The following is an 18,402-nucleotide window of genomic DNA, read 5'->3' as shown; positions in this document are numbered from 1 at the left end:
TTGGGCGACTTGAAAATTTGGGCGAGAATAGAGTAACAGTTCTGGACGACTGTATGACACTCCATTCGCTCAGATTCTGGGCGACTTGCAAACTTGGGCGATGGCGTTACCGCGTTCTTGGGTCTTCATCTTGATTTGTTTGATTGGGCTTCGTTCTTTGGGCTGTCTGATTTGGGGATCCTCCAATTGGGCTTCACTCCTTGGGCTGTTCGAATTGGGCTGAATTTTTATGTGTCAACAGTTAGCTTCTCTAACATTTGGTTTTATTGTCCCCGAAGAAATATTTTGTTGAAGGTCCACTCCTGTCAAAATATAACGCGTCGAAATGTCAAAATAGATTAATATTTTCTCTCATTAATAAAAAAATGGATACCTCAAATTGTCAAAAGATGATGATCAATCTAAAGAACAAGTAGTTTGAGATAGCATGGGTGCTTTCTAACTGACTTGTCAAAATTAGATTAATTCCCTCTCACCAACCCTAACAAAATATATGATTGAGTAGTTGGCAATCACTATCCCTCCAACTCCTTTTGAGTACATCATACACCAAGGGCCTTTTCGTAATTTCAAAAAACTCATTAACAACAATATTGATATTCCAATCAAGGTCTATAAAATCATTTTTCAAGGGCGTTCTAATTTTCATCCTTGTTGTATCGATTAGCACGTCTGGTCTTTGATAATAATTTCGACCTAAAAGGTGATTTAAAAATAAATATATTATAAGTGCTATAAAATATTTTTTCCACGTTTAAAAGTATGAAAAAAGAATATTTTAACAATTTTTGTTACATAATTGTTATATTGAGAAAAGATTGAGGACTTAAGTGCAATTAATATCAGTGCCTCTTCAACCTCTCCTAATCCTTCAAGTATTATATATATTGCTGCTAATTATTATTCTCTCTGACTCTACTACAATGGACGGCGGCGCGTGCATAAATGACAGTCTTGGCGACGATGAGCTTCGGGCGGTGCTGTTAAAGTTGGAGCACGACAAGGACAAGGAAGTGTTTGGGCTGGTGTGCAAGAGATGGCTCCATTTACAGAGCACCGAGAGGAGGAAGGTTTGTGCTCGTGCCGGCCCTCACAAGCTCCAGAGACTCGCCGCTCGTTTCACGCGCTTGCACGAGCTTGATCTGTCGCAGTCGGTCTCGAGGTCGTTTTATCCTGGCTTCACTGACTCGGATCTTTCCTTTATTGCCGCCGCCTTATCGTCCTTGCGAATTCTCAACCTTCAGAATTGCAAAGGTTAATTTCCTCATTTAACTAAATGATCTTTTTCACTACTAACCTGTATATTATTATTTACTATTTCTGCAATTTTTACTCAAAAAGCTTCAAAAGAATATTCTTTGCATTTTTTTGGGGTTGATATATGAAATTCAGTGCGCGTGGTTTCAATTCCTATAATTGTTGAAGCCTTGTTTTTTGGTGTTGAAAAATAAAATTTTGTGAGACTTTGATTTTGGCCCCTTTTTACTTAATCTACTAGCTATTGAGATGAACTGACGTGGAGTTACGAAGTTATCTTAAATAAACATTTTAATTTTTCTGCGCTTTTTTTTTTTAATCACTGGAGGATTAAATTTTGCTTTTACTGTGATGAAGAAAGATAGTTGATTTTAACTAAAATCATATGCAAAGCATGAAGAAATTAAAAATTTCTTTGAACTTTAATGTGGAACTTTTGTTGGACGCATAACTGATAGGTGAATTGTTGGTGTAGCACAGGTATAACCGATATTGGAATGACAGCTATTGGTTCTGGGCTATCTTCCCTGCAGTCTTTAGATGTATCCTACTGCAGAAAGCTAACAGATAAGGGGTTATCATCTGTTGCTCAGGGTTGCCCCAACCTCAGAGTGTTGCATCTTGCTGGTTGCAAATTTGTAACCGATGCTCTATTAAGATCTCTTTCCAAGAACTGCAATAATATAGAGGAATTGGGTTTCCAAGGATGCAGTAAATTAACTGACTCAGGAATAACTGTTCTTGTTGCTGGGTGTCAAAGTCTGAAACATTTAGACATCAATAAGTGCATTAACATTGGAGACGTTGCGGTAACTAGTGTAGCAAAAGCTTGTTCATCATCACTTAGAACATTGAAGTTATTGGATTGCTACAAGGTTGGGGATGAGTCTGTATTATCCTTGGCCAAATACTGTGAAAATCTTGAGACACTTGTCATTGGTGGATGTCGGGACATATCTGATGGAGCCATAAAATCATTGGCTTCTTGTCATGGCAGTCTTAAGAATCTACGCATGGATTGGTGTTTAAATGTTACTGATACATCCTTGGACTGCATATTTTCGGTATGCACGGAGCTCGAGGTTCTTGACGTTGGGTGCTGTGAAGAGGTTACAGATGCAGCATTCCTGGGATTAGGAAATGGAGATTTCAAGTTGAGTTTGAAAATATTGAGGGTGAGCAACTGTCCAATGATTACAGTGCTAGGCATTAGCAAACTGTTGAAATCTTGTGAAAGTCTTGAGTATCTCGATGTGCGTTCATGCCCTCATATAACCATTGCTAGATGCGAGCAGGCTGGATTGCAGTTTCCGGAGAGATGTAAGGTGAATTTTGTTGGGGGTTTGGCTGAGCCAGATGTGCTACGCTGAGACTGTGATTTGTGAATATATGGCAAGTTCTGTTATTTTGAAGGTTCCTTTGTTCGATTGGAGCTTTCCGTCCATGGTTTCGTTCACCATGTTATTTCGCCCTACAGTATTGCTTATGTATTCTAGAGCTTTTGATTTCTTTCTGATTTATTTCCCCACATCTCTGCACTAGGATTTGTCATCTTCCCCTGCTCATAAATTCTATGGCTAGAAGCCCAAGTTCATATGTAAGCGTTTATGTTCAATTAATTGGGTATCAATAACAAAGACATTTGTGAATATTTATCGAATACTAATTCTATTTGATCTATGAATTGAGAATGTTTTGAGGGAATTCATTTTTTAGACATTTCTAGACAGTTATTGAGTGCATTGTAAAGTGCGTTTTGAAAATAATGCTGTAAAAGTTAAATTGGTCGATCAACTTATTTTCTTGAGCCATCGAAGTTTATTTTATGCCATCTCGGTTTGACATTATCCCCTACCTTAACATATTGATATGAAAAGTAAGTAAAAGGCGCAAAAAATGGCACCTTATCAGTCATCTATACGAAGTTATATCAAATCTCTACCATGAGAAATGAAATGATCAAATAAAAATACATCAAAAGAGTCCTATTGCAATCTGAGATTGGGCAAGCTCCATTTATCTATCTTCAACAATCCTATAATCTCTCTTTCAGTTCATGCGTATGCGAAGTATTAGCTAACCATTCGACCACTGTGTTCCCGTTCCCCGTCTCTCTAAACGTTTGAGAACTCCACTTAAAATCTTCCTTTGCCAGCACTGAACTTTCTCCAGATGGTACTGCACTTTCCACAACCAGTAGCTTTTGATTATGATTTTGATGATGTCACGCCAGCCAACAAATAAAGGTTTTAGCTTGATCAAAACTCTAGTCGTTAAAGGCAAGTAGTTAAGCTATAGTGTGTTCGTTATGGTTGAAACATAGTGCTCTAAAATGTTATTACAATCTATCTGATGTATATACAAGTTTTTGGAAATGATGTTGCTTGACGGTTGCTTTGTTGTTGAGTTTGTTAGAAGATATCCAGAATCCAGACATGTAGTCCCATATTTAGTGTGGATTGGATGAAAGTTCAGGTTTTTTGTGATTTGATTATTCTCAAAAATCAGCTGCCTCATTTTGTTTTGCTCGAGCTCTTTGAAATGAGCAATTGTGTAATAATGACAGAAAACTAGGCCTTTGCCAGTAAGGAAGCGAAGTATTAGACCAAATTCGCGGTGTGAAAGATCTTGAAGAAGCCAGAATAACATACAAAAATAAAATAGGTTTGATCACCGGCTCACCATTTCTTTTTCATAAATCACCACGACTGGTTCAAACATCAAAGCATGGGGGCTAAATCTTCGGAACAATATATTTTTGCTAAATCTTGCTTGAATCTATAGAGGTGAGGATTTAAGTGCCTGCTTGATGACGGGGTCATGCGTGGTGAAGTTTTGCTGGAACTGCTCTTTACCGTGTCTACTGCAGCCATGAAATCCGACAACGTCCTCCAGCAATTTAAGTGCCTGCTTGATGACGGGGTCATGCTTGGTGAAGTTTTGCTGGAACTGCTCTTCACCGTGTCTACTGCAGCCATGAAATCCGACAACGTCCTTCAGCAACAATGGTTTTCCAGAATATCATTCCCTCATTTCCACTAAAAAGTTCTAATATGGGGTACTAACATGTATGGCATTAGTAAGATTATTGATGGGATACTAACAAACAGGACTTAATAACAGAAATGATTTTATCCATCTGCATTCCACGACTACCCTTCACCAAAACAACGTCATGGCAATGTAATTTGCTAACAAATTTGGAAACAAGTTCGTCTGCATCGTAAGCACATACCAACTTCTTCCCCTTACCTATGTTCAAATTCTCAGCTGCCGTCAAAAACCGCTTACCAACAAGTGCCATTAAATCAATTCGAGCATCTAGGCAATGCTGTAAAATCAATTCGTGGAACATGATCTCTTTTGGACCAAGTTCAAGCATGCCCCCCAAGTGTAGCAACTTTTCTGCCTTTGCACTCAATTGCTCTTAGTAAATCAATGGCGCTTCGTGTGCGATCTGGGCTTGCATTATAAGCATCATTTACTATTTTGATACCATTCTGACCTCCCATGAACGGGTATAAATGTTGAGAAGGATTTTCCGCATAGAGCAAGAGGAACTCCCAAAAATGTTGCAACAGCAGCTGCTGCACATGCGTCCAGAGCCAAATGCAAACCTGGACTCGGAATCACAAATTTGACCCTGAACCCCAGCAGAGTAAAACAGATTATGCAATAAACTTCTTTATAATAGATACATATATTTATAAATCAAACACCTCCAAGAAAAGATTTACTGGATCAAGGAGAGTGTGCATTAAGTGGGGAAACATACATGCTTGATTAATTATTTTATTTAGTACTTTTCAGAAGTGATAGGACTTCTTAGAAAAATAGGAAGAAGATTTCCCAAAACAAATTGTTCAGGTAACCAGATATAAAAAAATTCACTTCCCTAAATATCCATATTTTCATGGAAGCCTTTCAATATTCACACTTGCCGAATTCAAAATTCTAGACAAAACCTTTTCAGAAGCTCATTTATAACTGCCTTGTATGCCAGATGGAACAGAGATTGACAAAAAGTTTATTGCAACATTTAGGAAAAAAACATTTATTTCATCTCACATTATCCAGTTCAGATATTTTGATGGCAGATAATGTCACATAATTTTTGACAGCATGGAATTCAGAAGTTGAAGTTGAAGTTGGTTTTCAGAAAACTACAATCAAATATAAATATCACACAGATTTCGTGGGCTGAATGACATTTTCAAAATATTCTTAAATATTCCCATGCCGCCCTGCACTAGAATTAAAGTATTTAGGCGATAAGAGCGACAATAAACTTATGCTTCTTTATTCCTTTCTAAAACAACCTGAACTTTGTGATCTCCATCTATACTTTGTGCCAAAACTAACCGAACATCAGAGCCCTTTCTCCGACCAAAGAATACCTAGATGCAAGTCATAAATCTGCATTAAATACTTTATGTTGGCACTTGTAGAATCATCTGAATCATAATTTCTAAAAGATTTGATTTCTCAGCACGAAGCAATTCCAGTTTCCTCGAGGCATAATTTGGCTCCAATATAAAATTATGAAGGCAAATATGTCCTATAGCAAATCAAAAAAGACAAACATGTTTTGCCGCTTGCTAGAAAAAGATATAATCATCTTCTTTTTTGAAAGCTGATTCTCAACTCCAACAGCTTATTCAGTCAATTCGATGTGATCCTACAAGGCATTTTAAGTATGCAATTGAAAAAAACCAAGGGAGCTTTCAAGTGGAGTAAATTGAGTAAGGACGTGAGGAGATATAGATGAATGCAATGTTTGTCAATGAAAGCTAGAATACATTTCCACACCAGGTTTGTTTCAACCTTTGCCCATTCCGTAACAAGTGATGGTTGATATCTCCATGAATTTCATTTAGGGTCAGTCAAAGTCCCACGGGAAAGCTTGGGAAAGAGATCTCAATTGAAAGGATGGAAAACCTTACTTAAAAAATTATTTGATTTCTGTAAAGGAAACAGTGTTTCCATCTCCTTGGTCATTAAACTATCTACATCAACTCGTCCCTAAGGCACCTTGGTTAGAGATGTGTAGCAGCTGAATGGTACGATTTAGCATATCTGTTAACATCCTTGTCTTAATTCTCTTGAACCTATCTTCTGATTATATTCAACATCTAACTATCGCCTCTTCAAAAGAAAAAGGATTTTGGTGTGACAGCGAGTCCAACAAGCCTCAACTTGCTACAAAATAATTTAATGTTAGAACTACTAGCAGTTTGGGCAACTGCTAGGCAAATGCAGTTTTTCTTGCCTAATGACACTGACTCGAAAGTTCCCAAAGCTTGCAATTAGATTATGGGCTGGTTCTTGGATTCCCGTGTCTTTGTTCTGTGCATTTTTGCTCTATAAAGTCACATGAATTTCTTCAAAATTACTTAGCAGTATTTCTTTATCCTAAAATATACCGTTGCAAATGCACTCTGCAGGTTGAATGATATGTCTATATGGTATCTCCATGTTTATGGGTCCAGAAACTAATTCAACATTTCTGTATCTCTCTAATAAAATCTCGAGGATGGATATCTGCATTATGCCAATTTGTTGCCTTTGGGTGAAAAAGATTTATTTGAGCTGGAATAGTTGATTAGGCACGTAATGGTTGTGTCTAGGTGAAAAACTTCTGGTCCTTACCGAAGTTTTGTAACTATATTGAATTTCAACAGAATATTTCTTCAAAATTCTTATTTATTCCTTTCCATGTACATTTTATCCTTAACTTTTTGAGTGTAACAAAGGCAAGCTCTTTGCTTGCATGATCGTTCTTTGCCAATGTTCAATGTTGCCAAAGAGTTCTAATATTTTAACAAGAGCTTATACTGTGCTACTTGAAGAAGATGATAAAGAAAAATGAACTTGTGTGGATACAATAGCAGAGTATTCACGGAAAATCTTAAGAGCTAAGACTTGATACAATTGCCCTAGAGGGGAAAAGCGCTAAACGGTTGAGAAGCTGTTGAAAGATATTTTATAGTTTGGCTTCAGAACCAAGTATGTTCTATCTTACCTAAATACATGAATATCACTATAGCCTATAGATCTGCATATTCCTATCAATCAGGATCCAGAGGACTATGATCTCAAGGCATTGCATTTGCATTTCAAGCAATGTGTTTATAATTCTTATAATTTGACTAAGGATATCTTTACTTTTCTGCTAAGTTCTTGGACTTTCTAGTGATGATATCAAAAGAAAAAGGCAACAATCTGATTATATTTTGCTGATATATTCTGTCTCATGATTGATCGTATTATCCTGCTATCAGAGGGAATTACAAGTATCCTGCTACCAAACAGAGTTATAGAACACAAGGGGCGATATCTTTCGTTCTATTGATTGTGATGCAAGACAAATTAAAAAAAAGGAATAAGCAAGAAGAGAGGGAGAAATCGGAGAGAATGGGATGAGAAAACTGGAGAAGAAGTAGAAATCAGGGGAAAGGGGAGAAGGAGGAAGCCATAGGCAACAACCTAAGCATTAAACTCTTTAATTCATCAACTGTCTCAAATACACAACAAAACAGAAATAAATAGCAAAACCAAAACCCTAAAGAGAAAGGTTTGGGCCAAACCCACTATACAAGCCCAATAACAGAAACATAAATAATAATCCAAATAGAATATAACTAATAGTCCAAATAAAAAATAAATAGTAAATGGATGTCCGCATCAACTCTCTCAGGGAGGGAGAAAAACTCGACCCCGTCGAGTGGATAAATCAAAATGTTGCAATAAATTTGATGCTAAAAGCTCCAAGCCATGCTACGGGGGACGATTTTTCTTGATGACCAAATACCGAAACTCTACAAATGATAATAAAGCTAGTTCCAGCTTATCCTCAAGAATATGATCCAACAAAGGAGGACGATCTTTCTTTGTAATCACATACCGATACTGAACTCCCAATAGTAAAAATTCATGCCACTCATCTCCAAAATCTTCATCATTGGTCAACACAACATGTTTATCTAAAATAGCATCAATTTCATCTTTGTGTGCTATGAAATGTGTTATTGGAGTGAAAATGGTAATATATTTAGGTTGGGGATTCACATAAGGAAGTAGAAAATGATCATCAAGGAAATTAAAAAGGCCTTTGTACGTAAATAAATCTTCAGTATGTAAAGCAGAGTGGTGGCCAAAATGTGATGAAAAATCAATGACATGTGCATATGGACCAACATACTTTAAAAATACCAGCACTACCGGCTTGCAATATAACATAATCCCCAATATTAAATTCAAAATATCGTTTATGCAAATTAACTTGAGGTTTATATAATACATTGCTTGTGTCAATTTGCTTATTGATCTCAATATACAAGTCATGAAGATGATGGGCAAATGCTTCAGTTGCCATCAACACACTAGCATGTGGGGACATGGGAATAAGGTCTAACGGCCGCCTAGACTTATAACTATGAACAACTTTAAATGGATTTAGATCTAGAGACCGATTTACAGAATTGTTATACGCAATTTGAACAGTTGGGAGAATTAAGCAAAAATTATACCCTTATTTTCCAAAATTGGAGGAATATTAGATGAGGGAGGTCCTAGAAGGGACTTAATAGGAGGAAGTGGAGCCAATGAAACCGAAGGATGATTGTCATTACGCTTTCTACATGAAGAAGACGACATTGAGCTATCACAACCTTTACACTTGTTTTTCCAAAGGGAAGGAACACTAGACTGGGAAGGCTCTATGATAGACTTATGATGAGATGACGCTAATGAGATGGGTGAACGATGGTGATTACGCTTTTCATATGCAGTACTAATAATCAACTCATAATCTCGAGCTAAAGAATAAGCTTGATTAAGAGCGGTGACACCCCGAAAGAAAAGCTCATGCCTAAGATCATCTCTTAGACCTTGTGTAAATCTACTCAAAGTCAAGGCCTCATCCTCAATGATATGACATTTCATTCGAAATTCCTCAAATTCAGCAATATACTCAATCACTAATTGATTTCCTTGTTTAAGGGCATTCCATTGAGAAAAAATTTCAAAATTATCTCGTTCTCGTTCACGAACTTGATCCTATACCTACGATCGTGTCTAAAGCATTTTTTATCACCACGATGATGATGATAATGTCTATTATGGGACACTTTAGATTTATGGACGTCGGTTGAACGAGTGATTTGCTTAAAGTTGTTCAAATTAGTAGATAGAGCCTTACTTTCTTCAAGAGTAGTAATCATCTGGGTTTGGATAGCTGCTATTTGTCGGGTGAGTGCATCAAATTACGAGGGGTCCATGTTTAAAATAGTAAAGTGACAGGACGACCACTGTGCAATTGTACGCAAGCAACACTACCTAAATGAAATGCAATAGAGATATCAATATGCAACAAGGACCAACAATTAAAAACAACAATTTGAAATTCTCTCTCTCTCTTTGAACAAATTTTGGGGTTACGGAATCCAACTATGCAAGCTAATAGTGCTGAGGTGTGTAAATAATAAAGCAAGGGTCCAATTGACTTGTCAAAATTTCCAATCACGTAGGTAAATGGGGTAACAATGGGAAGTTAATTCAGTGACTGATTTCAGGTAAGTGAAGTTTGAGGCCAAATTTATGAGAGCACAGTGACACAAAGACTCTAAATGATGCTGATAAGTGTGTTTTTACACACTTATTTAGCTCAAAAACATGACTTAAACATGGACAAAGTAATTGAATTGTAACTTAATCTCGTTAAATTCATGCAGTGTAGGTGTTTCTATGGAAAAGATGGAATTCAGAAGAAAAGAGCCGAAAAAGGACCAAAACGAAACAAAGTGATAGTTCGGGGACCAAAGGTGCAAATATTGGTAAGTTGAGCTAAAGTGCAGAACGAGAATGAAAATATGCCAAGTATGAGCTTGAGGACGATACAAGATGATCGGAGGAAGAAAGAAGTAATATTGGATTGAATTAAAGAAAAGTGAAATATGAAGGACTAAATTGCAATTAATCAAAAGATGAGCCGAGCAAGTGATCAAGGAATTGATTGACCCAAACGTCAATTAGGAGTTAATATTTGATGATGGAACAAAGGAAAGAAAGAAAAGCGATCAAGAAAAGAGAAAACGAAGTTCAGGGACCAAAATAGCAAAGTTGAAAGTTACAACCTTGCGGCCGCACAGAACTGTGCCATGCGGCTGCACATAAGGTTGCAGGGATTCCATGGGCCATTTCACTTGAACCATGCGATCGCATGGCTATAAAAGACAAAAAAAAAATTCTGAACTTGCGTTTTTTATTGAAACTCTTTCGGGGCTCCGTGAGGACATGATATAAAAGCCAAAATTCATTAGAAATGGGGTAGAACGTCCAGGGAGAAGAAAATTACAACTTTTGAAGGCAAGAAACAAGATCTTGAAGCCGATTCCACAAGAATTCAAGCAGATTTTTAAGGTTTTATTCAAAATTTCAAGAAATTTTCATACGAGTGCTATTCTTTCAATTTATTAATTTCGTTTTTTTTTCTGTAATTATGAATATTCTAGGCTAGGTTTTCAATTCACTAGGTGATCGATGAACCATTGTTTGTTATTTTAATTCCATATTTCATGATTTTAATATAAAGACTCGTTTGGACAATTTGATTGGTTTATATGCATTGATTTTCTTCCGCAATTAGTGGCCAATGATTGTGTGAGTGTTGATGACTTATTTCTTACATTTGAGAGAAGTGGAATATGTTCGATAAGGTGTAAATCAACATAGGGTCCGATAGGGGATAGAGATATACCCCTATACTTTATGCAATTCTTTAATTGTTCACAAAACCACATGCATTCTTGTATATTTGCATCATCCATAGAGATATAGGCTGGTGGTGTGTAAGAATAGGTTTAATATATATCGAGAGAATATGTTGGATAGATTTAGGAATATTGAATTAGCAAATTTCCATCGGGTCATTGATTTTATGAAATTAGGGTTTTTATAGCTTCAATTGGGGATTTGTGATCCTAGTGACTTTATTTTGATTCATTTCCATAAATTAGCTTTTGAATTTGCATAATTTCATTTACTTGAGTGTTTGAGTCGTTTAATTAGAGAAATTTCAAGATTAGGGTTCCTAATTGAGAAATTAGGATTTTTAATTGAAATTAGGGTTTTTTGCATTTGGACCATATTTTCACTCAATGAGACTCGGTTAAGGCTATATTATATAGAATTGAACTACTCAATCTCTGTGGGACGATATTCGGACTTTTAAAAATCCACTTTATTACTTATCACGATCCGTACACTTGTGGTAGTTTTAAATCGAAAGAATTATTTCGTGAATAGATGCACTTTTAAAATAAAACAACAGTATAAACTAATGAGAATTAGGAGATAGCGACTCCCTGTTGTCCAGTTGACTCAAGTGGCTGTATTGGTTCTTTGCAATCGGTGGAGGCAGTTGGCAAAGGAGATAATTAACTACTTGATTGATGAAGTCGACTGTTGTCTGCAATCTTCAAGAGAGTTGTTGAACAAAGTCCACAGATGCGAATATAAATTCCAATTCTTCAATCTCACCACCTCAAAATCAACCCGTCTAGTGGTGCAACTGAGGGTTAGAGGCTGTAGTCGACGGTGGATTAAGTGATATAAGTTTCTGGACACAGTGAATGCTTCTGCCTAGCTGGAGTTGCCTGGTGTTGTAACAATTGGACTAGCGGCAAGGAAAACGACCAGATTAGGTGAATGTGGGGAGGGAGTCCACCCCGAATGGACAAAAAATGACTGGGATTCTTGACTGGGGTGGTGGATGGTAGGTGATGGGTAGCGTTCGGCGACGGAAGTTGAAGGGATTGGTGGGACCGGATGGGGAATTGAAGGAGTCTGGTTTGCAGTTGTGATTTGGCAGCAAAGACGAGTTTGGGATTGAGGATGTATGTCGACAACTTGGGTGTTCAATCGGCGGCGTTGGGGCGATGGCGGCTGGAAGGATGACTGGCGATAATAGTAGGAGAGATGGTTGGGTTGACCGACGGCAGACAGTAACGAGGTTGAAGACGGTGACTAGAATGCAATGAAGTGAGCTGATTGTTGTGATTTGGGCCAGTAATGAATGGGGCTACTTTATGTGTGAATGGATTTGGGTTATATGTTCGGGTAAATATGTAACAAATGGGCTGGGGATTGGGTTATTGGCCGGGTTGGATAATTGGGTTGATGTAATGGCCTTATTGGGCTGAATATGAGATGTGGATAATGGCCTCTAGGACTTGGGCTACTTATGATTATGTGGATGTAGATTGAGTCTGAGTAACGGGTTAAATGATATGGAGACTAGAATATTTGACTGGGTGTTATAATGGACTGTTTGGATTAATAATGGATTGTGTGTATGGGTTAGGGTTTGCAGGAAGCGACAGCAGTAACATAGCAACTCAGATTTTTTTTATTTTTTTTCCCCGCAGGTGAATAGTACCGTTTTTTTTTATGAAGAACAAATAACGACAAAATGGGAAAAACTAAAAAAAAAACTGCCGCCACCATTGTTTTTGTGTTGTTTCACATGTTTTGGGATCTACAAATTTTTTTGGAAGAGGGTGGGAAGAAATTTTGGATTTTAGAAGAGAATTTACCCAAGTATCGACTCTAATACCAAATTTGATGTAGGACGAATTAAAAAAAAAAAGAATAAGCAAGAAGAGAGGGAGAAATCGGAGAGAATGGGATGAGAAAACTAGAGAAGAAGTAGAAATCAGGGGAAATGAGAGAAGGAGGAAGCCATAGGCAACAACCCAAGCATTATATTCTTTAATTCATCAATTCATCAACTGTCTCAAATACGCAACAAAACAGAAATAAATAGCAAAACAAAAACACTAAAGAGGAAGGCTTGAGCCAAACCCACTATACAAGCCCAATAACAGAAACATAAATAATAATCCAAATAGAATATAACTAATAGTCCAATTAGAAAATAAATATTAAATGGATGTCCGCATCAGATTGTCTGTGCTTGACATCATAAAAGGGTGTGTTTGTGAGGAGGGTGGGGATCGTTAAGAAACGCATCTTTTGAATCAGATCCTGTTCATTTTCCAATTCGTGTTTCATCTACCCTTTAATAGAAAAACGGGTTCTCCAGTTAAAATTTAAAGCCATGCACACCAAAAGCATACAAACCAAGTAACTATGCTATCAAAAGTTTAAACATTAAAGTCACCTACCTTCTTGACACCCACGGGGACAGGAAGACTCATGACAAGAGGATCATCAGCATTCAAAACACAAATGTTCCCTGGCATGCATCTCTCAAAATCTCCCATTTTGCCATCGAAACCTCCTCCAAACTCGCGAAGTTCTCCAAATGTGAAGCACCCACATTAAGAATCATCCTTACTTTTGGCCTACACATCCGAGCAAGCTACAATATTTCTCCTTTCTTGCTCATCCCCAACTCCAACTCCAACACCGCAAACTCCACATTCCTCGGCATCCCAATGAGTCAATGCAACCCCAACTTCATTATTCCAATTACCATGGCTCTGATATGCAGTTCCTATGCTTTCTAAAGCCAATGCAATCATAGTTCTTGTGGTGATCTTGTCCACACTCCCGGTTAACCCAATCAAGCAACCATTTGTCACGTTCCTTGCGAAAAGGCCCAATCTTTTTAATGAATTCAATGAACTGCCATCGACTTGAACAAAACCCATGTCCCAGTCTTTGCAGACTTGGTTGCCAATGACTCCTTTGCAACCTTTGGAGGACAGCTCAGGGGTTATGAAACTGTGGGCATCATAGTTTTGGGCAACGAGAGGAAGGAACCATTGGCCCGGTTGAAGGTTCCTGGTATCAATCGAGATTGTACCAGGTGGGCCCCACTTGATGATTCTGTCATTTATAGCCTCTGCTATCTCAGGGGCCGTCCACTGTGGTGAATCTGATGAGCCAAAATGGGTAATTTGGGAAATGATCCTTCTTGGGTTGGTTGAAGGATATGAGTTTCTTGTTAGTTTTATGGATATATATGAAGATGGAAGAACTGTCATCGGAGGCATGGATTGTTCCGAGTATCCAAAAGAGAAATGTAAGGGTGTCGACGGGCCAATGGTGGCTCGTAAAAGCTCGGCCTGAGACTGGTCCTAGTTTCCAATATTATTTTAAATTTCTCTTATTTTTACAATCTATTTATAAAATGAAAATGATAGATTATTTAAAATCCGTGAAAGATTTGTAATAACAAGATAAATGATGGGATAATGATAACATACATCTAAACATGCAATTGTTGATGTAAAAAAATTTATGATTTTCAATACTAAATCTCGTCCATTAGATTCTAGTACGTCTTTTTCCTTAATTTGTGTATAAAAGGCGTGGACCAAGAACGCAAATTGTCATTTGATTTTTGTAAGTATCACTATGTGTCTTAATTTCAATCACTCCTTTAATGAATCAACTAATATTGGACGACTCATAGATGTTTCACCTTGAGCCATATTACCTAATTTTTTAGGTTTGCTACTTAGAGGTGGTACATCTTTAAAACTTATATTTTGAGGAGTGAAAAAAGTCAGCTTCTAAGTTCAACTCTTAGATAAAAAAAAAAAAACATATATATTAACCTTTGACAATCAAGAGTCTATGTTATCTAAGTAAGTGTGTAGTTTGATTGAGAAATTCGTAATAAAATTAAAAGGACATATTAAAAATACTGGAGAAAAATTGTCTGCATTGAGTGACGAGCTTGAAAATCATTTTCACACGATAGTTAAGTGGTACTCTACGATTTTCTCTATAAAAATTCTTCTATAGTTTACTGACCATAAGAAGTAAAAAAAAAAAAAAAAAAAAAAAAAAAAAAAAAAAAAAAAAAAAAAAAAAAAAAAAAAAAAAAAAAAAAAAAAAAAAAAAAAAAAAAAAAAAAAATACAGTGAACAAAGACCAGCTCTCTGGGAATTAGCAAGTTTCCATATCCATATATGTAACCAATTGACAGCAGCATACTCCTAAACTTATTGGTGACGTTTCTAAAAGTAACAAAACTCAGATGAGATCATATTTGACAATCTTAGTAAAAAGCTGAAACAGTGCGGCCTCCAAACTCAACCTTGAACTCCTCAACCCATAATGAAATGAAGTGAGGAAGAACTTTTTAAGGATATGATAGGCTTATTTTCTGAGGATATATGTCCAGTTATATTCAACCAAGTTCACATCAAATGAAGGTATACATGAATCTCCATGTTAGTAAAACTTATCTATTTTGCCATCTGATAGTATTCTTCTGGGATAAGGATTCAATAATCTACCACAAGCAAAAAATGAAGACAGCGTTGTCTCAGGAATCAAACATGAACATTAACTTAAAAGGTTGAGGCTTTAGATTGTCGAAAAATTTTGCATATTTATATGTCCATGTTGGGGCATACTTTTAGATCAAAACTAGTAAATACCACAAGACTTCACCTGTGTTCCTCTTCTGTCCAAGCAATTCCCTTGCGCCGCTCCTGATCTGACCTTAAAGCCTTGCCTCCAAGACCAGAATCGCCATTTAAGGGCCTGAAATTCCCGCCTTTCTTAGCAGGTCCTTCGTCACTAGCATGGCTTGTTGAACCATCTGAAGAAGAACTATAACAAGGCAAAGGTATGCAGCCAGATTCAATTCGGCTGACATCATCGATCAAAAGTTCATAGTGATTTTTAACCTCTACCGGAGATTTTCCTGGAATATCAACAGAAATTTTCTCCCATCTATCTGAAGAATTCTCAGGATGAGTTGCTAATGCTTTCTCAAATTGCTTATCCTGTTCTCTACTCCACACAGAGGTGCTTGACACACCGGTCAGCATCTAGCCCTTCAATCAATAGAATTTATATCCCAGTCTTGTATTTTAAGATCTGTATATTCTATGGGAAAGAACCACTGAGGGATAGCTAAAGAGTAAGGGCAAAAAGGCTAAAAGCAAAGACAGTTGCACTTTATTAGAGAGAATTTGCAATAATTATCACTTAAGAGCCAGATAAGCAAGGGAAATCCGGATGAATTCAATGATAATCTGCCCCACAATTCAAGAATTGGACTTTAGTGAAATGATGACCCTATTGATGAAGAAAAAGGCAATAAATTTAGTTAATGCATGAGAAATATCTGAAAACTATAAAACCAAACATAAATATAGATAAAATGCAATAAATAACAGCCAGGAACCAACAGACAAGTTTAATTGGTGGGGTGATTTCAATATAACGGTAAATATGGTTCTTTAAGAGAGTGAAATATGAAAGAGATTACCATGAGTGCCAAATAAAGAAAGTCCCAAAAGTGCTAAATGGATAAATTAATTTGCCATAACTCTCTTATTGTACACATATTCTCTCAATCTTTGATCGCAGCAGTTTTTACAGAAAAGTCCCACTTGAAAGATGAAATATACCTAAATTTTACAGTCCAATACTGTTACATTGAGGCTGCTTTTTCCACTGCTAAGTGATGACACAGACACAGTAAAAAGTAAAAACTCCACCAGCAAATTCAGACACTTGGGGCTTGGCTCTGCCTGTTCATGTGAAAGTGCACAGTTTCCAGAACTGATACAGAAGTTTTGGAATGTTGGGTCTAAAAGTAATTACTAATGGTTTGCGTTTAATTACATTCTTAAAATTTTCAAGAAATCGACAGACGTTGCAGATAAGATTACTGATAATAATTGTCAAATAATTATTAAAATTAACAAATGAATAAGCAAAGCAGGAATATCGAGGAAAATCCAAAAGTCCCTTTCATAAGCCAACAAACAAATTCTTTAATAATGACAGATAAGCCCAGAGAGTGTAGACTAATCACTCACCTTATGGACTATGAGTTGAGACATGTCGTCCTCGTTTAGCTGTCACTCAACTAATTTTTTCTACTCAACCGTCTCTTAATATTCATTTCAAAGGTTACTTATAGAGTATTGTATCGCCGCATTTTCCTTAAATAATTATAATTGATGCAACTTTAGTAACAAAACAGTCAAGTAGACAGCCAAATAGAGCCGATACTGAAGGATTAAACTAGTTGTACATTCCATGTACAACAAGTTCGACATTCTGTGATGTGTAGGAAATTGAGTCATTGATTTGAATTAGTGTGGTTCCAATCAATGGCCAAGATTGTTGCCATGTCAAATGATGTCAAAAGAGTTGTCTTCCAGAATTGGATACTGAAATGAGGCTGCTAAGTGATGACACAGACACAGTAAAAAGTAAAAACTCCACCAGCAAATTCAGACACTTGGGGCTTGGCTCTGCCTGTTCATGTGAAAGTGCACAGTTTCCAGAACTGATACAGAAGATTTGGAATGTTGGGTCTAAAAGTAATTACTAATGGTTTGCGTTTAATTACATTCTTAAAATTTTCAAGAAATCGACAGACGTTGCAGATAAGATTACTGATAATAATTGTCAAATAATTATTAAAATTAACAAATGAATAAGCAAAGCAGGAATATCGAGGAAAATCCAAAAGTCCCTTTCATAAGCCAACAAACAAATTCTTTAATAATGACAGATAAGCCCAGAGAGTGTAGACTAATCACTCACCTTATGGACTATGAGTTGAGACATGTCGTCCTCGTTTAGCTGTCACTCAACTAATTTTTTCTACTCAACCGTCTCTTAATATTCATTTCAAAGGTTACTTATAGAGTATTGTATCGCCGCATTTTCCTTAAATAATTATAATTGATGCAACTTTAGTAACAAAACAGTCAAGTAGACAGCCAAATAGAGCCGATACTGAAGGATTAAACTAGTTGTACATTCCATGTACAACAAGTTCGACATTCTGTGATGTGTAGGAAATTGAGTCATTGATTTGAATTAGTGTGGTTCCAATCAATGGCCAAGATTGTTGCCATGTCAAATGATGTCAAAAGAGTTGTCTTCCAGAATTGGATACTGAAATGAGGTGCAGAGAATATTTGAATAACGTTGATGGCTTATCCTAAAAATCAAATCCCATAAGAATAGCAACAACTGCACACACTGACTGTGTGAGAGAGGGAGGTGGGGCTGTACCAAGAATTGAGCAAAACTAATCAATCAGGATAGGATGACAACTAATGTGACGATAAAAATGAAAAGGGACCATTTTATTCGAGTGGCTCATCAATTTCTATGTTCTATAAATATCATTCA

At 36.7% G+C, this 18,402-nt stretch overlaps 2 protein-coding genes across 3 annotated transcripts; one reads left to right on the top strand and one right to left on the bottom strand.

Moving 5' to 3' along the window:
- Positions 1 to 892: 892 nt before the first annotated feature.
- LOC111399170 (F-box/LRR-repeat protein 4) lies at positions 893 to 2,948 on the top strand. Its single transcript, XM_023026436.1, has 2 exons — positions 893 to 1,254; positions 1,738 to 2,948. Exons 1-2 carry the CDS (start codon positions 924 to 926, stop codon positions 2,625 to 2,627), a joined length of 1,221 nt encoding a protein of 406 aa, XP_022882204.1. The 5' UTR covers positions 893 to 923; the 3' UTR covers positions 2,628 to 2,948.
- Positions 2,949 to 3,876: 928 nt separating this feature from the next.
- On the bottom strand, positions 3,877 to 16,266 carry LOC111399169 (transcription factor SRM1-like). 2 transcript variants are annotated; one of them, XM_023026435.1, is made up of 2 exons: positions 15,688 to 16,266; positions 3,877 to 4,900 (listed from the first exon to the last, which is right to left on the bottom strand). In XM_023026435.1, the coding sequence occupies exons 1-2, from the start codon at positions 16,068 to 16,070 to the stop codon at positions 4,735 to 4,737; spliced, it is 549 nt and encodes a 182-aa protein (XP_022882203.1). In that variant the 5' UTR covers positions 16,071 to 16,266; the 3' UTR covers positions 3,877 to 4,734. The 2 variants fall into 2 exon arrangements, 1 of the variants encoding a protein (XP_022882203.1); XR_002703594.1 differs by lacking the exon at positions 15,688 to 16,266 and adding an exon at positions 13,443 to 15,048 and having other exon boundaries at positions 4,777 to 4,900.
- Positions 16,267 to 18,402: the final 2,136 nt, after the last annotated feature.

The sequence above is a fragment of the Olea europaea genome, chromosome 8, assembly GCF_002742605.1.
Source record: "Olea europaea var. sylvestris chromosome 8, O_europaea_v1, whole genome shotgun sequence".
In the NCBI taxonomy this organism is placed as follows: domain Eukaryota; kingdom Viridiplantae; phylum Streptophyta; class Magnoliopsida; order Lamiales; family Oleaceae; genus Olea; species Olea europaea.
This window is presented reverse-complemented; position numbering and strand designations above follow the sequence as displayed.

What these genes read in the sequence shown, in the direction of transcription:
- LOC111399170 (XM_023026436.1), top strand. Translation starts at nt 924, where the DNA reads ATGGACGGCGGCGCGTGCATAAATGACAGTCTTGGCGACGATGAGCTT. An exon ending in CAACCTTCAGAATTGCAAAG is followed by an intron (nt 1,255 to 1,737) that starts GTTAATTTCCTC and finishes GGTGTAGCACAG; the next exon opens with GTATAACCGATATTGGAATG.
- LOC111399169 (XM_023026435.1), bottom strand. Translation starts at nt 16,070, where the DNA reads ATGCTGACCGGTGTGTCAAGCACCTCTGTGTGGAGTAGAGAACAGGAT. An exon ending in TGGACAGAAGAGGAACACAG is followed by an intron (nt 4,901 to 15,687) that starts GTGAAGTCTTGT and finishes GCTGGGGTTCAG; the next exon opens with GGTCAAATTTGTGATTCCGA.